General features: G+C 35.4%; 1 protein-coding gene across 2 annotated transcripts in view; it reads right to left on the reverse strand.

The window, feature by feature from the left end:
* The window catches only part of LOC149772429 (endonuclease/exonuclease/phosphatase family domain-containing protein 1-like), a 66,219-nt gene that overhangs the window by 29,570 nt on the left and 15,409 nt on the right, over window positions 1-21,240 (reverse strand). For both annotated transcript variants that reach the window (XR_016417702.1, XM_089947807.1), the window contains exons 3-6: window positions 13,650-13,701; window positions 10,211-10,318; window positions 2,300-2,428; window positions 101-236 (exon numbers count right to left, since the gene is read on the reverse strand). Coding sequence is in view for 1 of the 2 variants with exons in the window: in XM_089947807.1 (XP_089803933.1) it covers window positions 101-236; window positions 2,300-2,428; window positions 10,211-10,318; window positions 13,650-13,701 (425 nt within the window). In the remaining variant the exon portion in view is untranslated. The remainder of the gene's footprint in view (window positions 1-100; window positions 237-2,299; window positions 2,429-10,210; window positions 10,319-13,649; window positions 13,702-21,240) is intronic.

The following is a 21,240-nucleotide window of genomic DNA, read 5'->3' on the forward strand; positions in this document are numbered from 1 at the left end:
GAAGAAACACTGTATAAACTGTCAAATGAATGCTGTACTTGAATGACATGAAAAAAGGCAAAGGTACATTATGGTCAAGCATTTAGATGAGAATTATTACCTGGAAGGTGATCCCTGATTGCCTCCACCAGGTATGGGATCTTGCTGATTTCCTCCTGCAATTTTGACAAGTCCTCATTGTCTAGTCCTGTGGCCTTCAGATGGACACTGACCAGTACTGTATCAAACTTACCAATCTGAAGTACATATGAAGTTCAGACAGAATCAGTGCTTTCATGTCATTATTACATGGAGAATACAGCCATCTAATGTGTGTGTGTGTGTGTGTGTGTGTGTGTGTTGAATAAACTTTAGTGGTATTCCAAAATAAATCCGATGTTGGAAGTGTTGATGTGCCTTTGGTGGCCCGTGTTGTGGTGATGTGCCAACAGTCTTTTGTTGGATCACAATAATACAATCCAAGAATATATCCTTATTTGAAATTTCACTATAAATTCAAGCATCTATCTCCAAGAATATTATTTTTGATAAGCATTTCTGTATTTCCAGAGAAGAACTTGAATTATAAGTAGAATAAATGCCCAAATGAGACACTTGACACAACAATACTATAACTGATTCTGCTCAGATCTTCCAGCATGAATGAATAATTTCTAGATATGGAAGATTATATAGTCATCTGCTTGACCTCAGGTCACAATTGGCATTTTCTTCATAAAAAAAATTACCTAATAGAAAATTTCATTCAAAAAGGTTCCAAATGTTTACAAGATGAAATCTTAGTTATAATCAGAAAGTCTGTTACTAAAATTATAATATAAAATGTCGTAAAGAACAGGTAGACCTGGCATTTCATGGGAAATTTCCAACGTTCTGGAATCAGATTGAGATAAACATGCTGTTTACAAAACCAAAAAAAATTATTCAGGTCAAGTCGAAAATGAACTTGATTTTGGATAAAGTCAAGTCCAAAATACAATTATCCATAGTATATAATGAATACAAAAAACTAACAAATAAAGCAAATTTAATTATACATTACAATTTACATTATAATGATTAGTATATATAATGTACTAAGTGGTTCCAGTATTGGGCAAAACTGGTTAAATTCAATGCACAATTCAATTTCAGAAATTTTGTATTTGTAATTTTTTTACCCTGGGGAAAAAGGTTGCAATGATAGCAATGAAAAACATGGACATTCAGTTGACCTGAAAACACATTTTTGTAGGCCTTTTGAAATCATCTACAGTAAACTACCAGAAAGCCATTAATGACTAACAAAATCCCTTACCCTAAGCGACTAGAGACTGCAATTAGTAGCAAAGGGAACCCCCTACTCTAAGCTACCTGACAGCAAATAATAGCTAAGGGAATCCCCTACTCTTAGCTACTTGACAGCAATTAAAAGCTAAGGGAATCCCCTACTCTAAGCTACCTGACTGCAATTAATAGCTAAGGGAATCTCCTACTCTAAGCTACCTGACAGCAATTAAAAGCTAAGGGAATCCCCTACTCTAAGCTACCTGACAGCAATCAATAGCTAAGGAAATCCCCTACTCTAAGCTACCTGACAGCCTTTAATAACTATGGGAATCCCCTACTCTAAGCTACCTGACAGCAATCAATAGCTAAGGAAATCCCTACCCTGGTCTACCAGAAAACCACTAATGGCTAAGAAAATCCCCATCACTATGCTCCAAGAGATCCACTAATAGCAAAGGAAATTGCAACAATAAGCTACCACTATAGTTCATTCCACACAGCATCATGAATGATATCAGTGTCTGCTATAGCTCAGTGAATTTTCACATCAGTGTCTTTAAATGTATGTAAATTTACTTAATTCATTTTGCACATGAACTATTTCAACACCATTTGTATCAACAAACTGTATGTGGTCTATTTACATCAAATTCTTTGATGCTTCCATATCCTTAGAAGAGTCCATTTGTTTATTAGGGAGTGATCAGTTTTCCTATTCAGCAATAATGTGGTTACCTCCCTTTGATTTCTTTATCGTATCAAAAACTGACTTACAGATCTCAAAATGAATATGGCGGATTACTTGAACACAGACCAGTCTTTTTCAGCATGTACCGAACAAATGGTGTATATCAGTATGAATTATGTTTAATACATGAAAAGAATTATATAATTTTAGCTGTGTTTTGAGATGGTGACAATAAAATTCAAATAGAAACAGATATCATTCACAATGCTGTGCGGAACGAACTATAATAGTTAAGGAAATCCCGACAAAACGCTACCAGAAAAACCAAGCTTACATATTTACCTTGAAAGTTCCAATGAATGGTCGTCTGACAAATTGGGTCTGTCTCTTCTTTGGTTTGGCCAGTAGATCTGACGAGACAAGGTGAATTTTCTGTGATGTGTCATACAGGAAACCATTATATTCCTGACTCTGCACAGGAAAAAAAGAAATCAAAAATGTATCATCTTGCCTTAGAAAATGTCATTATGTATACAATCCTGACTTTTAATATGCTCTGACTTGAATGTTTCCTCTGACAAACAAAATCTAAAATACTATTAAAACATAGTAACATGCGACAAAGATGTACTTTTACTTTGACACTCCAAGAATAAGAAATGCAGAGCTAAGGACTAATAAGAGATTTTTAAAAAAGGGATTTCAAATATCATTCTTGAATATTCAAGAGAAAATTGAAAAACGTTTTATTATCAATCTCTTCTATCATGGACCTTCCATAGCAAGAACTGAATTCAACAAGCTTGAGTAACCATACCCCTTTGTCATGGACCTTCAATTCCAAGAATTGAATTCATCATGCTTGAGTAACCATCCCCCTTTGTCATGGACCTTCTATTCCAAGAATTGAATTCATCATGCTTGAGTAACCATCCCCCTTTGTCATGGACCTTCTATTCCAAGAATTGAATTCATCCGGTTTGCGTAACCATCCCCCTCTAGAATTTCATTCTGAACACTTGAGACTATTTATTGTGTTCCCCATACACTGCTTTGGACATATATGTAGCAGTATTTTGCATTAGATTTTTATCTTCTCTTTTTGACATTTTCTATCCATAATCACTGATTGTATACTCTAGATTGGTGCCTAGTCTAAACAAATGCATTCCTGTCAGTCAATGCAATGGAATGATATAGTCTTATGCTTATATGATAATAAATCCACTGCATTCAACAAGCCAACTTGGGGTGAACTTTATTCAGTTGGCCTAAAATTGACAAATAACTATCCTTAATTTTTTAGGGTCTTTTTAGCATCCTATTTGTCCCATAAAGTTAAGTACCACAGAACAGTCAACCAAAATTGGAATTAATTTAGCAATGACTATAAATGGTACAAAAGAAAGCCTTTAAGCTCCTTCCATTTCTTCATAAATTATATCACGTTGTTCAGTATAAAAGATTTTCCTGAAATAGTCTGCATATATTTTCAGCAAGACTGTTGGATATACATTAAAAGTATTAGCAGAATTTAAGGAAAATAATGTCACAATTATATAAAAGAAAAGGCTATGATATACATTTATTAAGTCAAATCAAAATGCAAACAAAACATACCCTGATCTTCCATCAAATAACATGCCTGTAGATCAGGCGTCTATGTTGTTTGTTCTACTGATTACTCTTAGAAAACTGCAAAAACACAGATCTGCCAGTGCATTATACAAAAGCAGACATGGGTCTATGCAGATGGCAGTTAGACTCCACTTATAACCAGTGTATTTGGTACTTAAGTGATGGAGTACAAAAGCAAGGACTGATACTTAAGTTACAGAGTACATAGGCACAGACTCTGATACTTAAGTGATGGAGTACATAAGCAGGGACTGATACTTAAGTTATAGAGTACATACATACAGACTGATACTTAAGAGATGGAGTACATAAGCAGGGACTGATACTTAAGTTATAGAGTACATACATACAGACTCTGATACTTAAGTGATGGAGTACATAAGCAGGGACTGATACTTAAGTTATAGAGTACATACATACAGACTGATACTTAAGAGATGGAGTACATAAGCAGGGACTGATACTTAAGTTATAGAGTACATACATACAGACTCTGATACTTAAGTGATGGAGTACATAAGCAGGGACTGATACTTAAGTTATAGAGTACATACATACAGACTGATACTTAAGTGATCGAGTACATACATACAGACTCTGATACTTAAGTGATGGAGTACATAAGCAGGAACTGATACTTAAGTTATAGAGTACATACATACAGACTGATACTTAAGTTATAGAGTACATACATACAGACTGATACTTAAGTTATAGAGTACATACATACAGACTGATTCTTAAGTGATGGAGTACATAAGCAGGGACTGATACTTAAGTTATAGAGTACATAAGCAGAGACTCTGATACTTAAGTGATGGAGTACATAAGCAGGAACTGATACTTAAGTTATAGAGTACATACATACAGACTGATACTTAAGTGATGGAGTACATAAGCAGGGACTGATACTTAAGTTATAGAGTACATACACACAGACTGATACTTAAGTGATGGAGTACATAAGCAAGGACTGATACTTAAGTTATAGAGTACATACATACAGACTCTGATACTTAAGTGATGGAGTACATAAGCAGGGACTGATACTTAAGTTATAGAGTACATACACACAGACTGATACTTAAGTGATGGAGTACATAAGCAGGGACTGATACTTAAGTTATAGAGTACATACATACAGACTCTGATACTTAAGTGATGGAGTACATAAGCAGGGACTGATACTTAAGTTATAGAGTACATACACACAGACTGATACTTAAGTGATGGAGTACATAAGCAGGGACTGATGCTTAAGTTATAGAGTACATACACACAGACTGATACTTAAGTGATGGAGTACATAAGCAGGGACTGATGCTTAAGTTATAGAGTACATACATACAGACTCTGATACTTAAGTGATGGAGTACATAAGCAGGGACTGATACTTAAGTTATAGAGTACATACATACAGACTCTGATACTTAAGTGATGGAGTACATAAGCAGGGACTGATACTTAAGTTATAGAGTACATACATACAGACTCTGATACTTAAGTGATGGAGTACATAAGCAGGGACTGATACTTAAGTTATAGAGTACATACATACAGACTGATACTTAAGTGATGGAGTACATAAGCAGGGACTGATACTTAAGTTATAGAGTACATACACACAGACTGATACTTAAGTGATGGAGTACATAAGCAGGGACTGATACTTAAGTTATAGAGTACATACATACAGACTGATACTTAAGTGATGGAGTACATAAGCAGGGACTGATACTTAAGTTATAGAGTACATACATACAGACTGATACTTAAGTTATAGAGTACATACATACAGACTGATACTTAAGTGATGGAGTATATAAGCAAGGACTGATACTTAAGTTATAGAGTACATACATACAGACTCTGATACTTAAGTGATGGAGTACATAAGCAGGGACTGATACTTAAGTTATAGAGTACATACATACAGACTGATACTTAAGTGATGGAGTACATAAGCAGGGACTGATACTTAAGTTATAGAGTACATACATACAGACTGATACTTAAGTGATGGAGTACATAAGCAGGGACTGATACTTAAGTTATAGAGTACATAAGCAGAGACTCTGATACTTAAGTGATGGAGTACATAAGCAGGAACTGATACTTAAGTTATAGAGTACATACATACAGACTGATACTTAAGTGATGGAGTACATAAGCAAGGACTGATACTTAAGTTATAGAGTACATACATACAGACTGATACTTAAGTGATGGAGTACATAAGCAAGGACTGATACTTAAGTTATAGAGTACATACATACAGACTGATACTTAAGTGATGGAGTACATAAGCAGGGACTGATACTTAAGTTATAGAGTACATACATACAGACTCTGATACTTAAGTGATGGAGTACATAAGCAGGGACTGATACTTAAGTTATAGAGTACATACATACAGACTCTGATACTTAAGTGATGGAGTACATAAGCAGGGACTGATACTTAAGTTATAGAGTACATACATACAGACTGATACTTAAGTGATGGAGTACATAAGCAGGGACTGATACTTAAGTTATAGAGTACATACACACAGACTGATACTTAAGTGATGGAGTACATAAGCAGGGACTGATACTTAAGTTATAGAGTACATACACACAGACTGATACTTAAGTGATGGAGTACATAAGCAGGGACTGATACTTAAGTTATAGAGTACATACACACAGACTGATACTTAAGTGATGGAGTACATAAGCAGGGACTGATACTTAAGTTATAGAGTACATACATACAGACTGATACTTAAGTGATGGAGTACATAAGCAGGGACTGATACTTAAGTTATAGAGTACATACATACAGACTCTGATACTTAAGTGATGGAGTACATAAGCAGGGACTGATACTTAAGTTATAGAGTACATACATACAGACTCTGATACTTAAGTGATGGAGCACAAAAGCAAGGACTGATACTTAAGTTATAGAGTACATAAGCAGAGACTCTGATACTTAAGTGATGGAGTACATAAGCAGGAACTGATACTTAAGTTATAGAGTACATACATACAGACTGATACTTAAGTGATGGAGTACATAAGCAAGGACTGATACTTAAGTTATAGAGTACATACATACAGACTGATACTTAAGTGATGGAGTACATAAGCAGGGACTGATACTTAAGTTATAGAGTACATACATACAGACTCTGATACTTAAGTGATGGAGTACATAAGCAGGGACTGATACTTAAGTTATAGAGTACATACATACAGACTGATACTTAAGTGATGGAGTACATAAGCAGGGACTGATACTTAAGTTATAGAGTACATACATACAGACTCTGATACTTAAGTGATGGAGTACATAAGCAGGGACTGATACTTAAGTTATAGAGTACATACACACAGACTGATGCTTAAGTGATGGAGTACATAAGCAGGGACTGATACTTAAGTTATAGAGTACATACACACAGACTGATACTTAAGTGATGGAGTACATAAGCAGGGACTGATACTTAAGTTATAGAGTACATACATACAGACTGATACTTAAGTGATGGAGTACATAAGCAGGGACTGATACTTAAGTTATAGAGTACATACATACAGACTGATACTTAAGTGATGGAGTACATAAGCAGGGACTGATACTTAAGTTATAGAGTACATACATACAGACTCTGATACTTAAGTGATGGAGTACATAAGCAGGGACTGATATTTAAGTTATAGAGTACATACATACAGACTCTGATACTTAAGTGATGGAGCACAAAAGCAAGGACTGATACTTAAGTTATAGAGTACATAAGCAGAGACTCTGATACTTAAGTGATGGAGTACATAAGCAGGAACTGATACTTAAGTTATAGAGTACATACATACAGACTGATACTTAAGTGATGGAGTACATAAGCAAGGACTGATACTTAAATTATAGAGTACATACATACAGACTGATACTTAAGTGATGGAGTACATAAGCAGGGACTGATACTTAAGTTATAGAGTACATACATACAGACTCTGATACTTAAGTGATGGAGTACATAAGCAGGGACTGATACTTAAGTTATAGAGTACATACATACAGACTCTGATACTTAAGTGATGGAGTACATAAGCAGGGACTGATACTTAAGTTATAGAGTACATACATACAGACTGATACTTAAGTGATGGAGTACATAAGCAGGGACTGATACTTAAGTTATAGAGTACATACATACAGACTCTGATACTTAAGTGATGGAGTACATAAGCAGGGACTGATACTTAAGTTATAGAGTACATACACACAGACTGATACTTAAGTGATGGAGTACATAAGCAGGGACTGATACTTAAGTTATAGAGTACATACACACAGACTGATACTTAAGTGATGGAGTACATAAGCAGGGACTGATACTTAAGTTATAGAGTACATACATACAGACTGATACTTAAGTGATGGAGTACATAAGCAGGGACTGATACTTAAGTTATAGAGTACATACATACAGACTCTGATACTTAAGTGATGGAGTACATAAGCAGGGACTGATACTTAAGTTATAGAGTACATACATACAGACTGATACTTAAGTGATGGAGTACATAAGCAGGGACTGATACTTAAGTTATAGAGTACATACATACAGACTCTGATACTTAAGTGATGGAGTACATAAGCAGGGACTGATACTTAAGTTATAGAGTACATACACACAGACTGATACTTAAGTGATGGAGTACATAAGCAGGGACTGATACTTAAGTTATAGAGTACATACACACAGACTGATACTTAAGTGATGGAGTACATAAGCAGGGACTGATACTTAAGTTATAGAGTACATACATACAGACTGATACTTAAGTGATGGAGTACATAAGCAGGGACTGATACTTAAGTTATAGAGTACATACATACAGACTGATACTTAAGTGATGGAGTACATAAGCAGGGACTGATACTTAAGTTATAGAGTACATACACACAGACTGATACTTAAGTGATGGAGTACATAAGCAGGGACTGATACTTAAGTTATAGAGTACATAAGCAGAGACTCTGATACTTAAGTGATGGAGTACATACACAAGGACTATGGTAAAACCCTGAGTAGATGTGATCATACTAACATTAACAATGGTTGGAGATACTTGCATATTAAAGCAGCATATCACAAACATTAGTAATTGTATTTTAATATTTGGTCAATAAGCCACTGAAATCACAGACATTAGTAACTGTATTTTAATATTTGGTCAGTAAGTCACTGAAATCACAGACATTAGTAATTGTATTTTAATATTTGGTCAGTAAGCCACTGAAATCACAAACATTAGTAACTGTATTTTAATATTTGGTCAATAAGCCACTGAAATCACAGACATTAGTAACTGTATTTTAATATTTGGTCAGTAAGCCACTGAAATCACAGACATTAGTAACTGTATTTTAATATTTGGTCAGTAAGCCACTGAAATCACAGACATCAGTAACTGTATTTTAATATTTGGTCAGTAAGCCACTGAAATGACAAACATTAGTAATTGTATTTTACTATTTGGTCAGTAAGCCACTGAAATCACAGACATTTGTAATTGTATTTTAATATTTGGTCAATAAGCCACTGAAATCACAGACATTAGTAACTGTATTTTAATATTTGGTCAGTAAGCCACTGAAATCACAGACATTAGTAACTGTATTTTAATATTTGGTCAGTAAGCTACTAAAATCACAGACATTAGTAATTGTATTTTACTATTTGGTCAGTAAGCCACTGAAATCACAGACATTTGTAATTGTATTTTAATATTTGGTCAATAAGCCACTGAAATCACAGACATTAGTAACTGTATTTTAATATTTGGTCAGTAAGCCACTGAAATCACAGACATTAGTAATTGTATTTTAATATTTGGTCAGTAAGCCACTGAAATCACAGACATAAGTAACTGTATTTTAATATTTGGTCAGTAAGCCACTGAAATCACAGACATTAGTAATTGTATTTTAATATTTGGTCAGTAATCCACTGAAATCACAGACATTAGTAATTCTATTTTTTACACTTGGTCAGTGACCCAATGAGATCACAGACAAGTGTTAGCACCTGTATACTAATATTTGGTCAGCAGCACACTAAGATCACATGTAAATAATACAGTTAAATCTGTGTTGAAAAACCACTATTATGAAAGACCACCTGTCTTGAGAGACTAGGCATTCAAAACACAGAATGATTACTTATATAGTTTTATGACCTGTAATGAGACACCACCTGTCTTGAGAGATCATGAATTATGGCAGAAGGGGTAAAGGCAAGCTCTACTGTACCTGGTCATCAGCCTAATGAGATAGTGGATGAATATTAGTACTTGCATACTAATATTTGGTCAATGGCCCACTGAGATCACAGACAAATATCAGTACCTGATCTATACTATACTTGGTCAGCAGCAAATTGAGAATACAGAAAAGTGAAATGACAGTTGTAAAAGCTTATAACCATGCAACAATAAGCACAGGATACAGAATATGAAAAATATCTTAACATGGGTGAGAATTTCATTACGTTTAAGATGATGCGTGAGAATTTTATGACATGCATGAGGAAAGATTATCAGCAAAATAGCTGTTTCTTACTTGATACATTCTGCCTGTGGCTTCTGACACGACACACTTCCATTGTCCTCGACGACCAATCCATTTCTGAATTCTTGGCAGGCTTGGGTTGTTTAACTCATCACAGATCTGTAAACAAGCAAGTTCTATGAATTTTTGTCCTCAGCATACCACTAAGACATCACAAAAAGCATACAATGATCTGACTGTGAAAGAGCTGCCTTAATACTGGGCAGATATGGATTGTAACCCAATTTCATGGCTCCAAATCAATGGGCACTAATGAATAAAAGCAGAGATTTCAGTCATTTTTAAGTTCTGGAACTCCTTGACTTCATGTTTAGTAACTTAGAAGTCCGATCCCTAAGGCATGGAAGTACCATCTGTACACTTGCAGGAAAAAAAAATATATCAAGTTGAATGATGAAATTTTATTCATTTGTAAACAGCTTCTAAGGTATAAAAAACAATTAAAAGAAACCTTAAAATGTTGACCTCTCACCTTGACCATGAAGACTGGAATCCAGTGTGGAATGCAAAACATTTTCAGATGACAATATATGGTGTGTGAAAATTTTTTACCGTTGACTTAATTTTCCATTTTTAATAGAGAAGACACCATGTTCACTAAAAATCCATACTTTCTACTTAAAGTTTGCTTCCATTAGTTTTGACCAAGCTTATACAAGTACTTCACTCTCACTATTTAATAAATAAATGTTCACCTCCCTTCCATAAGGAAGGAGACTGGTCTCACTATTTAATAAATAAATGTTTACCTGCCTTCCATACGGAAAGCAAACTGGTCTCACTATTTAATAAATAAATGTTTACCTGCCTTCCATAGGGAAGGAGACTGGTCTCACTATTTAATAAATAAATGTTTACCTGCCTTCCATAGGGAAAGCAAACTGGTCTCACTATTTAATAAATAAATGTTTACCTGCCTTCCATAGGGAAAGCAGGCTGGTCTCACTAGTTAATCAAAATAATGTTTACCTGCCTTCCATATGGAAATCAGACTGGTCTCACTAGTTAATCCAAATAATGTTTACCTAATAACTATTGGGAAGAGCAGACTAGTCTCAGTTTGTAATCACTACAAACTGGTGTTAAGAGAGTCACAGAATAAGTTTAAAAAAAACAACCTTTCACATGATCAAATTTGGTTGGTAATATCATCAACTTCTATTTTTCTAACACAGATGCTGGAGTTTAAGAATGTTTAGCACTTGAAAGCTGGGAAAGTGGAGATTTGTCAACCCTTGAAAACCCCAAATATATTATGCAACATAAGAGATGATTCCAACAAATAAAACTCATAGGTTCCCATCCATTAAATTAGAAATTATTTATTTTTGTGAATTACTATCACAGGTTTCTTATTACTACCTACTATACTTTATTACTCATGTAATTTATGTTGCCATTTATAAAGTCACTGGCAATGAGTGACCCAAAAATTCAGAAATTTTAGTAACCTAGGAGTGACAGCCAGTAGCATTAGGTATAGTTTTATGCATTAGTAATTACCTTGATTGGCCACTACACCTGACCCCTCTCACTCAGCATGCAGTCCCCACATCTAATACCTATATTCATTCACATGTACATGTAGCCACTACACCTGACCCCTCTCATTCAGCATGCAGTCCCCACATCTAATTCCTATATTCATTCACATGTACATGCAGTCATTGCACCTGACCCCTCTCACTCAGCATGCAGTCCCCACATCTAATACCTATATTCATTCACATGTACATGTAGCCACTACACCTGACCCCTCTCATTCAGCATGCAGTCCCCACATCTAATTCCTATATTCATTCACATGTACATGTAGCCACTACACCTGACCCCTCTCACTCAGCATGCAGTCCCCACATCTAATTCCTATATTCATTCACATGTACATGTAGCCACTACACCTGACCCCTCTCATTCAGCATGCAGTCCCCACATCTAATTCCTATATTCATTCACATGTACATGTAGCCACTACACCTGACCCCTCTCACTCAGCATGCAGTCCTCACATCTAATTCCTATATTCATTCACATGTACATGTAGCCACTACACCTGACCCCTCTCACTCAGCATGCAGTCCCCACATCTAATTCCTATATTCATTCACATGTACATGCAGTCATTGCACCTGACCCCTCTCATTCAGCATGCAGTCCCCACATCTATTTCCTATATTCATTCACATGTACATGCAGTCATTACACCTGACCCCTCTCATTCAGCATGCAGTCCCCACATCTAATTCCTATATTCATTCACATGTACATGTAGCCACTACACCTGACCCCTCTCATTCAGCATGCAGTCCCAACATCTATTTCCTATATTCATTCACATGTACATGCAGTCATTACACCTGACCCCTCTCATTCAGCATGCAGTCCCAACATCTATTTCCTATATTCATTCACATGTAAATGTAGCCACTACACCTGACCCCTCTCATTCAGCATGCAGTCACCACATCTAATTCCTATATTCATTCACATGTACATGTAGCCACTACACCTGACCCCTCTCATTCAGCATGCAGTCACCACATCTAATTCCTATATTCATTCACATGTACATGTAGCCACTACACCTGACCCCTTTCATTCAGCATGCAGTCCCAACATCTATTTCCTATATTCATTCACATGTACATGTAGCCACTACACCTGACCCCTCTCATTCAGCATGCAGTCCCCACATCTAATTCCTATATTCATTCATATGTACAATACACAATTAATCTTTTGTAGGTAACCTATCTCAATATACAATGACTAGTCATTAACAGGGAAATTTTACCACTGAACAAACATATGCATTCCTCCTACTCCAAATGCACTGAACAGATTACCTTCTCAGCTGGCTTGGATGCATTTAGTATGAAACAATCTATGTAGTCATGAGCTAAACAAAACTACTTGATCCAAATTAATAAAAGCAAACAAATGAATACCTCCAATTTAAATTTCAAAAATTTCATGATCAAAGCTATATTTCTCAGTACAAGTTCATCCTTGATGCAAGCTTCTGTGTGGAGAAACTATAAGCTGCAGCATTTTATTAATCTAACGTGACTTCATTTTTTTCAATTATAAATAGTACATGCTTTCAAAAGATTGAAAAGAGCATTGTCTCCATATTTTTCAATTATAAATACAATATACCCTCAACAGATTCATAATTCTAAAAATTTACTTTTCCCCATGGCTCTACTAACCCATACATACTCTCACCTATTTCACCTATTTCTAGACTGGTTCCCATTTTTTCATATAATTAGTATCATCAGTCCTATAACAGCTCTCCTCTACATCCCAGCTACAATGTAGTCAAGTTACAGGTTACAAGCTACAATGGAGTAAAGTTACATGTTACAAGCTACATTAGAGTCAAGTTACATGTTTAAGAAGCATTGCCATGGTCAAGACTGGTTACCTTTTGTAATGCTTCTTGATCTGCCAATTCCTGGACTGCCAGAACACCAAACCTGAAAGGGATAAAATTCCTCCTACAATTTAACTGTTGTCAATAAAGTCAAGATTTCTGTTTCAATGCCTCAATTAAATGCAGTGTGGTGGAGTTCCTTTTGTGAAAATCTATACTTTTGTTTCATGTCCAGGACTCTTAAGTGTTTTTTTTTAAACTGGATCCAATGGATTCTATACAATGGACTACTAGTATATTTTACAAGATACTATGCCCTGGCCTGAGGATCATAAAACCTAAGCTTGGGTTTAAATCCAGAGTTTCACCAATCAAAAGTGGCATCACAAAAGTAAAGTGATATCTCAATGGATGACAGAAAAAGTAAAGTGTTATTTGAATGGCTGAGAGAAAATCTTGAGCTCAAACTCAAAATTGTATTCGTTTTCAGACCGGTCTCATTTTCAAAATCTCTGAAACACTATACATGTAGCTTTGATAGTGTAAGGAGTCTAAGGACAGAGCAGTTACAGATATGCTCAATTTATGATAGTGTAACAACAATGTAGTCTCAGATACGCTCAATTTATGATAGTGTAACAACAATGTAGTCTCAGATATGCTCAATTTATGATAGTGTAACAACAATGTAGTCTCAGATACGCTCAATTTATGATAGTGTAACAACAATGTAGTCTCAGATATGCTCAATTTATGATAGTGTAACAACAATGTAGTCTCAGATATGCTCAATTTATGATAGTGTAACAACAATGTAGTCTCAGATATGCTCAATTTATGATAGTGTAACAACAATGTAGTCTCAGATATGCTCAATTTATGATAGTGTAACAACAATGTAGTCTCAGATATGCTCAATTTATGATAGTGTAACAACAATGTAGTCACAGATACGCTCAATTTATGATAGTGTAACAACAATGTAGTCACAGATACGCTCAATTTATGATAGTGTAACAACAATGTAGTCTCAGATATGCTCAATTTATGATAGTGTAACAACAATGTAGTCACAGATACGCTCAATTTATGATAGTGTAACAACAATGTAGTCTCAGATATGCTCAATTTATGATAGTGTAACAACAATGTAGTCTCAGATACGCTCAATTTGTGATCACCTAAAGACAATGTAGTCACATTGTTGATTCATGCACTAAAAATACTATATCAAGTTTCTTTTCTTTATAAATGGCTATATTTTCATCTTAATTGATGATTACCTTGCCTAGGAATATAAGAAAACAAAAGATTTATAATGATGAACGAGTTTCAAGTCAATGTTTAAGCATACATGTATATAGAACAGTATATACTCTTATACAAATCATATCCAACCTATCTGGGTCTAAGCAGTTTGTTAGGAATATTCAAAAAAACAAACAGCACAGGCCTTGATCTGCCAGCATGTTGTGCAATGGTTAATCAGGGTCTATTTGTCTGCAGTGAGACCAGACTTGTATGTGACCATGTAACGTACAACAATGCATTTCTGATGTTACTATTTAACTTAATTGCTTAAAGTGTCAAAAAATTAATCTGACATGATTTATTCAGCATGAAAATACACCTTCATAGTGGAGAGTTCCCATGACAGATAAAGGTATTCTAACTTGTATGATACAGAAATCCTTTGTGACATAATCAGTGTCTACTTATTATGATGAGTTCCAAACTTACAAAATTTACCTCAATAATGCTTTTTAAACAGTGTGGATATTACATCAAATATTCTGTTAAGTCTCCACTATAAAGCCAGAACCGTGCCAAATAAATTCTATATACACTGTACATGTATATACAATTTCACCCAAATCCATGGTCTCAGGTCAAGGTCGAAGCCATTTAAATTACACCATAAATAGACTGAATATCAGAGACTGTTCTCCAGCACATTATGTGGCAATAGATCAGCATTATTTCTAGTTTAGTATGAATTTATATACATATATATATATATATATATATATATATATATATATATATATATATATATATATATATATATATATATATATATATTCAAAATCTATTGTCCAAGTTAAATTTAGAAGTAAAATTCTCTCCATCATGTCATAAAGAGAGACATTTTCTAAATACAGAAGGAATTTAATGAAGAAATAAAGTGACAAACATGGCATGAAAATATGCACTATTTTTGCACACTTGGTTGATTTTCAGTTACAATACAGTAGAAATCAGCATTAAATAATCCAAAATGGTTTATCCTTTAACAAGCCCATGACATAATCCTAAAATGGTTCTGCCTTCAACAAGCCCATGATATAATCCTAAAATGGTTCTTCTTTTAACAAGCCCATAATGTAATAATGATACAAGATGAGACCAAAATAAACAAGGCATTTGTCCCCATAAAATGGCACAAGAGCATGAAATTCTTCCATAAGGACATCTACATTTATTTTTCATACTAATGTTAAGTATGCATGACCTATCCTGCAGTAAAAATCAAGGAATTGAAAATATATCATTGATACTATAACATCATAATATACATGATATAAAAAGGCACTTGGGGCTTGTATATAAATACAAATGTTTAAATAGTTTTATACCATTCTTTCTCACTGAAAAATGGGACTTTTCATTATCTAAAATGCTTGAATTGGTATGCTTTGTTTTCATTATCTAAAATATGTGAATTGGCATGCTTTGGTTTTCATTATCTCAAATGTGTGAATTGGCATTCTGTTTTTTATTATCTAAAATGCGTGAACTGGCATGCTTTGTTTTTCATTATCTAAAATATGTGAATTGGCATGTTTTATTTTTCATTATCTAAAATGCGTGAATTGGCATGCTGTTTTTCATTATCTAAATATGTGAATTGGCTTTGTTTTTCATAATAACCCTAACTTCATGGTGCATTTTTATTTTCTCTCCGAAGGGCCAGGCTTAGCTATCCACCGCATAGCAACAAAAGCCAAATCTGGCTGGTGCTTGGTCACAAAGCTGTTAAGATGCATTCAAAGGGCATGTTTAACATTTTGTTGATTAAGACTTGGTTTCATGGCTGAAGTTTGTTTTGTGAACTTTACAAGACTGACCCCAATGAATTGTTAAACAATTGATACCAAACAAGGGAATATGAGGTTATGTGATATCTGCAAATTCTCTATATAGATGCACTCCAGGCTGGCACAGGCTATGTGATATCTGCAAATTCTCTATATAGATACACTCAGGGCTGGCACAGGCTATATGATATCTGCAAATTCTCTATATAGATGCACTCCAGGCTGGCAGAGGCTATGTGATATCTGCAAATTCTCTATATAGATACACTCAGGGCTGGCACAGGCTATGTGATATCTGCAAATTCTCTATATAGATGCACTCCAGGCTGGCAGAGGCTATGTGATATCTGCAAATTCTCTATATAGATACACTCAGGGCTGGCACAGGCTATGTGATATCTGCAAATTCTCTATATAGATGCACTCCAGGCTGGCAGAGGCTATGTGATATCTGCAAATTCTCTATACGGATACACTCCAGGCTGGCAGAGGCTATGTGATATCTGCAAATTCTCTATATAGATACACTCAGGGCTGGCACAGGCTATGTGATATCTGCAAATTCTCTATATAGATACACTCAGGGCTGGCACAGGCTATGTGATATCTGCAATTTCTCTATATAGATGCACTCCAGGCTGGCAGAGGCTATGTGATATCTGCAAATTCTCTATACGGATACACTCCAGGCTGGCAGAGGCTATGTGATATCTGCAAATTCTCTATATAGATACACTCAGGGCTGGCACAGGCTATGTGATATCTGCAAATTCTCTATATTTATACACTCAGGGCTGGCACAGGCTATGTGATATCTGCAAATTCTCTATATAAATGCACTCCAGGCTGGCAGAGGCTATGTGATATCTGCAAATTCTCTATACAGATACACTCCAGGCTGGCAGAGGCTATGTGATATCTGCAAATTCTCTATATAGATACACTCAGGGCTGGCACAGGCTATGTGATATCTGCAAATTCTCTATATAGATACACTCAGGGCTGGCACAGGCTATGTGATATCTGCAAATTCTCTATACGAATACACTCCAGGCTGGCAGAGGCTATGTGATATCTGCAAATTCTCTATACAGATACACTCCAGGCTGGCAGAGGCTATGTGATATCTGCAAATTCTCTATATAGATACACTCGGGGCTGGCACAGGCTATGTGATATCTGCAAATTCTCTATATAGATACACTCAGGGCTGGCACAGGCTATGTGATATCTGCAAATTCTCTAAACAGATACACTCAGGGCTGGCACAGGCTATGTGATATCTGCAAATTCTCTATATAGATGCACTCTGGGCTGGCAGAGGCTATGTGATATCTGCAAATTCTCTATACGAATACACTCCAGGCTGGCAGAGGCTATGTGATATCTGCAAATTCTCTATACGAATACACTCCAGGCTGGCAGAGGCTATGTGATATCTGCAAATTCTCTATATAGATACACTCAGGGCTGGCACAGGCTATGTGATATCTGCAAATTCTCTATATAGATGCACTCTGGGCTGGCAGAGGCTATGTGATATCTGCAAATTCTCTATATAGATACACTCATGGCTGGCACAGGCTATGTGATATCTGCAAATTCTCTATATAGATGCACTCTGGGCTGGCAGAGGCTATGTGATATCTGCAAATTCTCTATACAAATACACTCCATGCTGGCAGAGATTGTGATATCTGCGAATTCACTATGCACATAAATACAGGATTGGCAGAGGTTATCTGATATCTGCAAATTTTCTATACAGATACACACAGGCCTAGCAGAAGCTATGTGATATCTGCAAATTTCTCTACACAGATACACACAGGGCTGGCAGAGGTTATGTGATATCAGCAAATGCTATATACAGATACACTAAGAGCTGGCAGAGACTATGTGATATCTGCAAATTTCCCGACACAGATACACACAAGGCAGGCAAAGGTTATGTAATATCTGCAAATTCTCTATACAGATACATGCAGAGCTGGCAGAGGCTATGTGATATCTGCAAATTCTCTATACAGATACATTCAGAGCTGGCACAGGCTATGTGATATCTGCAAATTCTCTATACAGATACATTCAGAGCTGGCACAGGCTATGTGATATCTGCAAATTCTCTATACAGATACATTCAGAGCTGGCACAGGCTATGTGATATCTGCAAATTCTCTATACAGATACATTCAGAGCTGGCACAGGCTATGTGATATCTGCAAATTCTCTATACAGATACATTCAGAGCTGGCACAGGCTATGTGATATCTGCAAATTCTCTATACAGATACATTTAGAGCTGGCACAGGCTATGTGATATCTGCAAATTTTCTACACCCAGGGTTAGCAAAGACTATATCTGCAAATTCTCTATGCAACCACACTCAGGGTTAGTAGAGGTTATGTGATACTGCAAATTCTCTATACAGATACACTCAGGGCTGGCCACGATTAAGTAAAACAGTACTGAGAAAACATAACAAACATAATTACCTCCCTGGCTGGTAATTTATCCAAACTTGAATTTTTATTTTAATCAACTGCATGTGTAACCATTAATTTTATTACATTATTGTATTACACAGAACAAATGATTGATTAAAGTGTTTTCCACAGCACAGACTACCGGTATACCATCAAAGTCTCCTTTTTTATGGCTGTTCTCAATGATTCAGTCACAATAATTCTTGATTAATTGGAAACACAAAACTACTGTACTTTATCTCAAGTCACTGTTATGAAATAACATTATGTGATTCACACATCCAGCTAATCTTACTGCAACTACGGAAATGACCAATGACAATTTCTATTGTAATTTTTTAAAATTTTGTTGCATTGCCTGTATGCTGAATACTGTATTGATCAGTCTCAATTGATGTTGTACTACTGTCTACTTTCACTATCATTTCCTGTATCGGTGATGAAAAAGACACACAAATGAATACAGCATAGACCCTGACCTGTCTCATAAATCCATTGTTCACTAAAATCTTCAGTATATGATTAGCACAGACCCTGATCTGCCTCACACAATCCACTATTCACTAAAATCTTATGTAAAATTAACAGTATAGACAATGATCTGGTAGAACATTATCTGATGTCAGATCCAGGTCTACGATGTTCATAAATGGGTGCATGTTATAATGTGAAATATATGGAAATAACAGCAGGATACTGCTTCTTTTTTTAAATTCTTAACTGCTAGTATTATTAACATTTGATTAAACAAAAACTTAAAAATACTCCTTCTGGAGTCTGATATCATTTCAAAAGGGCATCATCAACCTTTCCTTTCCTGTACTGATTATGTTTTCAGCCCTTGGCCATGTACCCTAAATTTTGATTTATTTATAGTAAGCTACTCAGTGGCTAGCTTGCTGGACTTGCAAGTTAAAGGTCTCAGGTTCATATCATGTCAAGATCAGCGTAGCCTACATGTTGTGGTGTGTGTCTATTCTCTTCACTCTGATTGCTTCGACACTATAGTCTTTACTATACTGATGTGCCATTCAACAACAAAATTTTTTTTTAAAATTATTCAAACATATGTACTTGCAACATTCTCAAAGAAAGATTCCCATTCCAAGTGGGAGATTTCATTTTCCAGCCTCCTCAAAGGAAGATTCATATTCCAAGGGGGAGTATCTATTCTTGTAACCTCCTCAAAGAAAGATTCCTATTCCAAGTGGGAGTATCTATAATCTTGTAACCTCCTCAAAAAAAGATTCCTATTCCAATAGGGAATATCTAATCTTGTAACCTCCTCAAAAAAAGATTCCTATTTCACTGGGGAGTATTTAATCTTGTAACCTCCTCAAAAAATGATTCCTATTCCAAGTGGGAGGAGCTGTCATATACATGGATCTACAGTGACATCCTTGTTGTGTGTGTATGTATGTATATATATATATATATATATATATATATATATATATATATATATATATATATATATATATATATATATATATGTGTGTGTGTGTGTGTATCCTGGAGATTTAGGAAAGTATTTATAACTGTGGAGGTGGAAACTATAAAGCTTGAATTCTTAAAAGACACAGCTAAGGTCATGAAAAAAATGTGTTTCCTATTGCAGGAAGGCAGGTTGATTTTTTTTTTAAACCACTGGGGGGAAAAAGTGCTTGGGTCAGCAATGACAAACAGAGACATTTGCTGACCAGAAAGAAACATTTTTTGTTTCATCAAAACATGTAGGACAAACTACATGTAGGCCCAGGATGTAACACCAAATGTTATTGTTTTATAAATTATGATACACCATCATAAAATGGTTATAGAAAAATATGCAACTTAATTTTACATTTTATATCTACACTCCTAAAATTGTTACTTAATATTCTGTACTTGTAAAAAAATGAAGATGAGGAAATAGATTAGGATTGTACATGTATGCAAATTATTTTTTAGCTATAGGTTATGCACAGGCACATCGATAAGCTTTGCATAGTAATCTGCATAGGGACTCAAATATCCTAGCAACACCACTGCATGTATGTATTTCAGCAATTTATCTG

Source organism: Sinohyriopsis cumingii, unplaced genomic scaffold, assembly GCF_028554795.1.
Source record: "Sinohyriopsis cumingii isolate HCF-2022 unplaced genomic scaffold, ASM2855479v2 utg001505l, whole genome shotgun sequence".
NCBI classification, from domain to species: Eukaryota; Metazoa; Mollusca; class Bivalvia; order Unionida; family Unionidae; genus Sinohyriopsis; species Sinohyriopsis cumingii.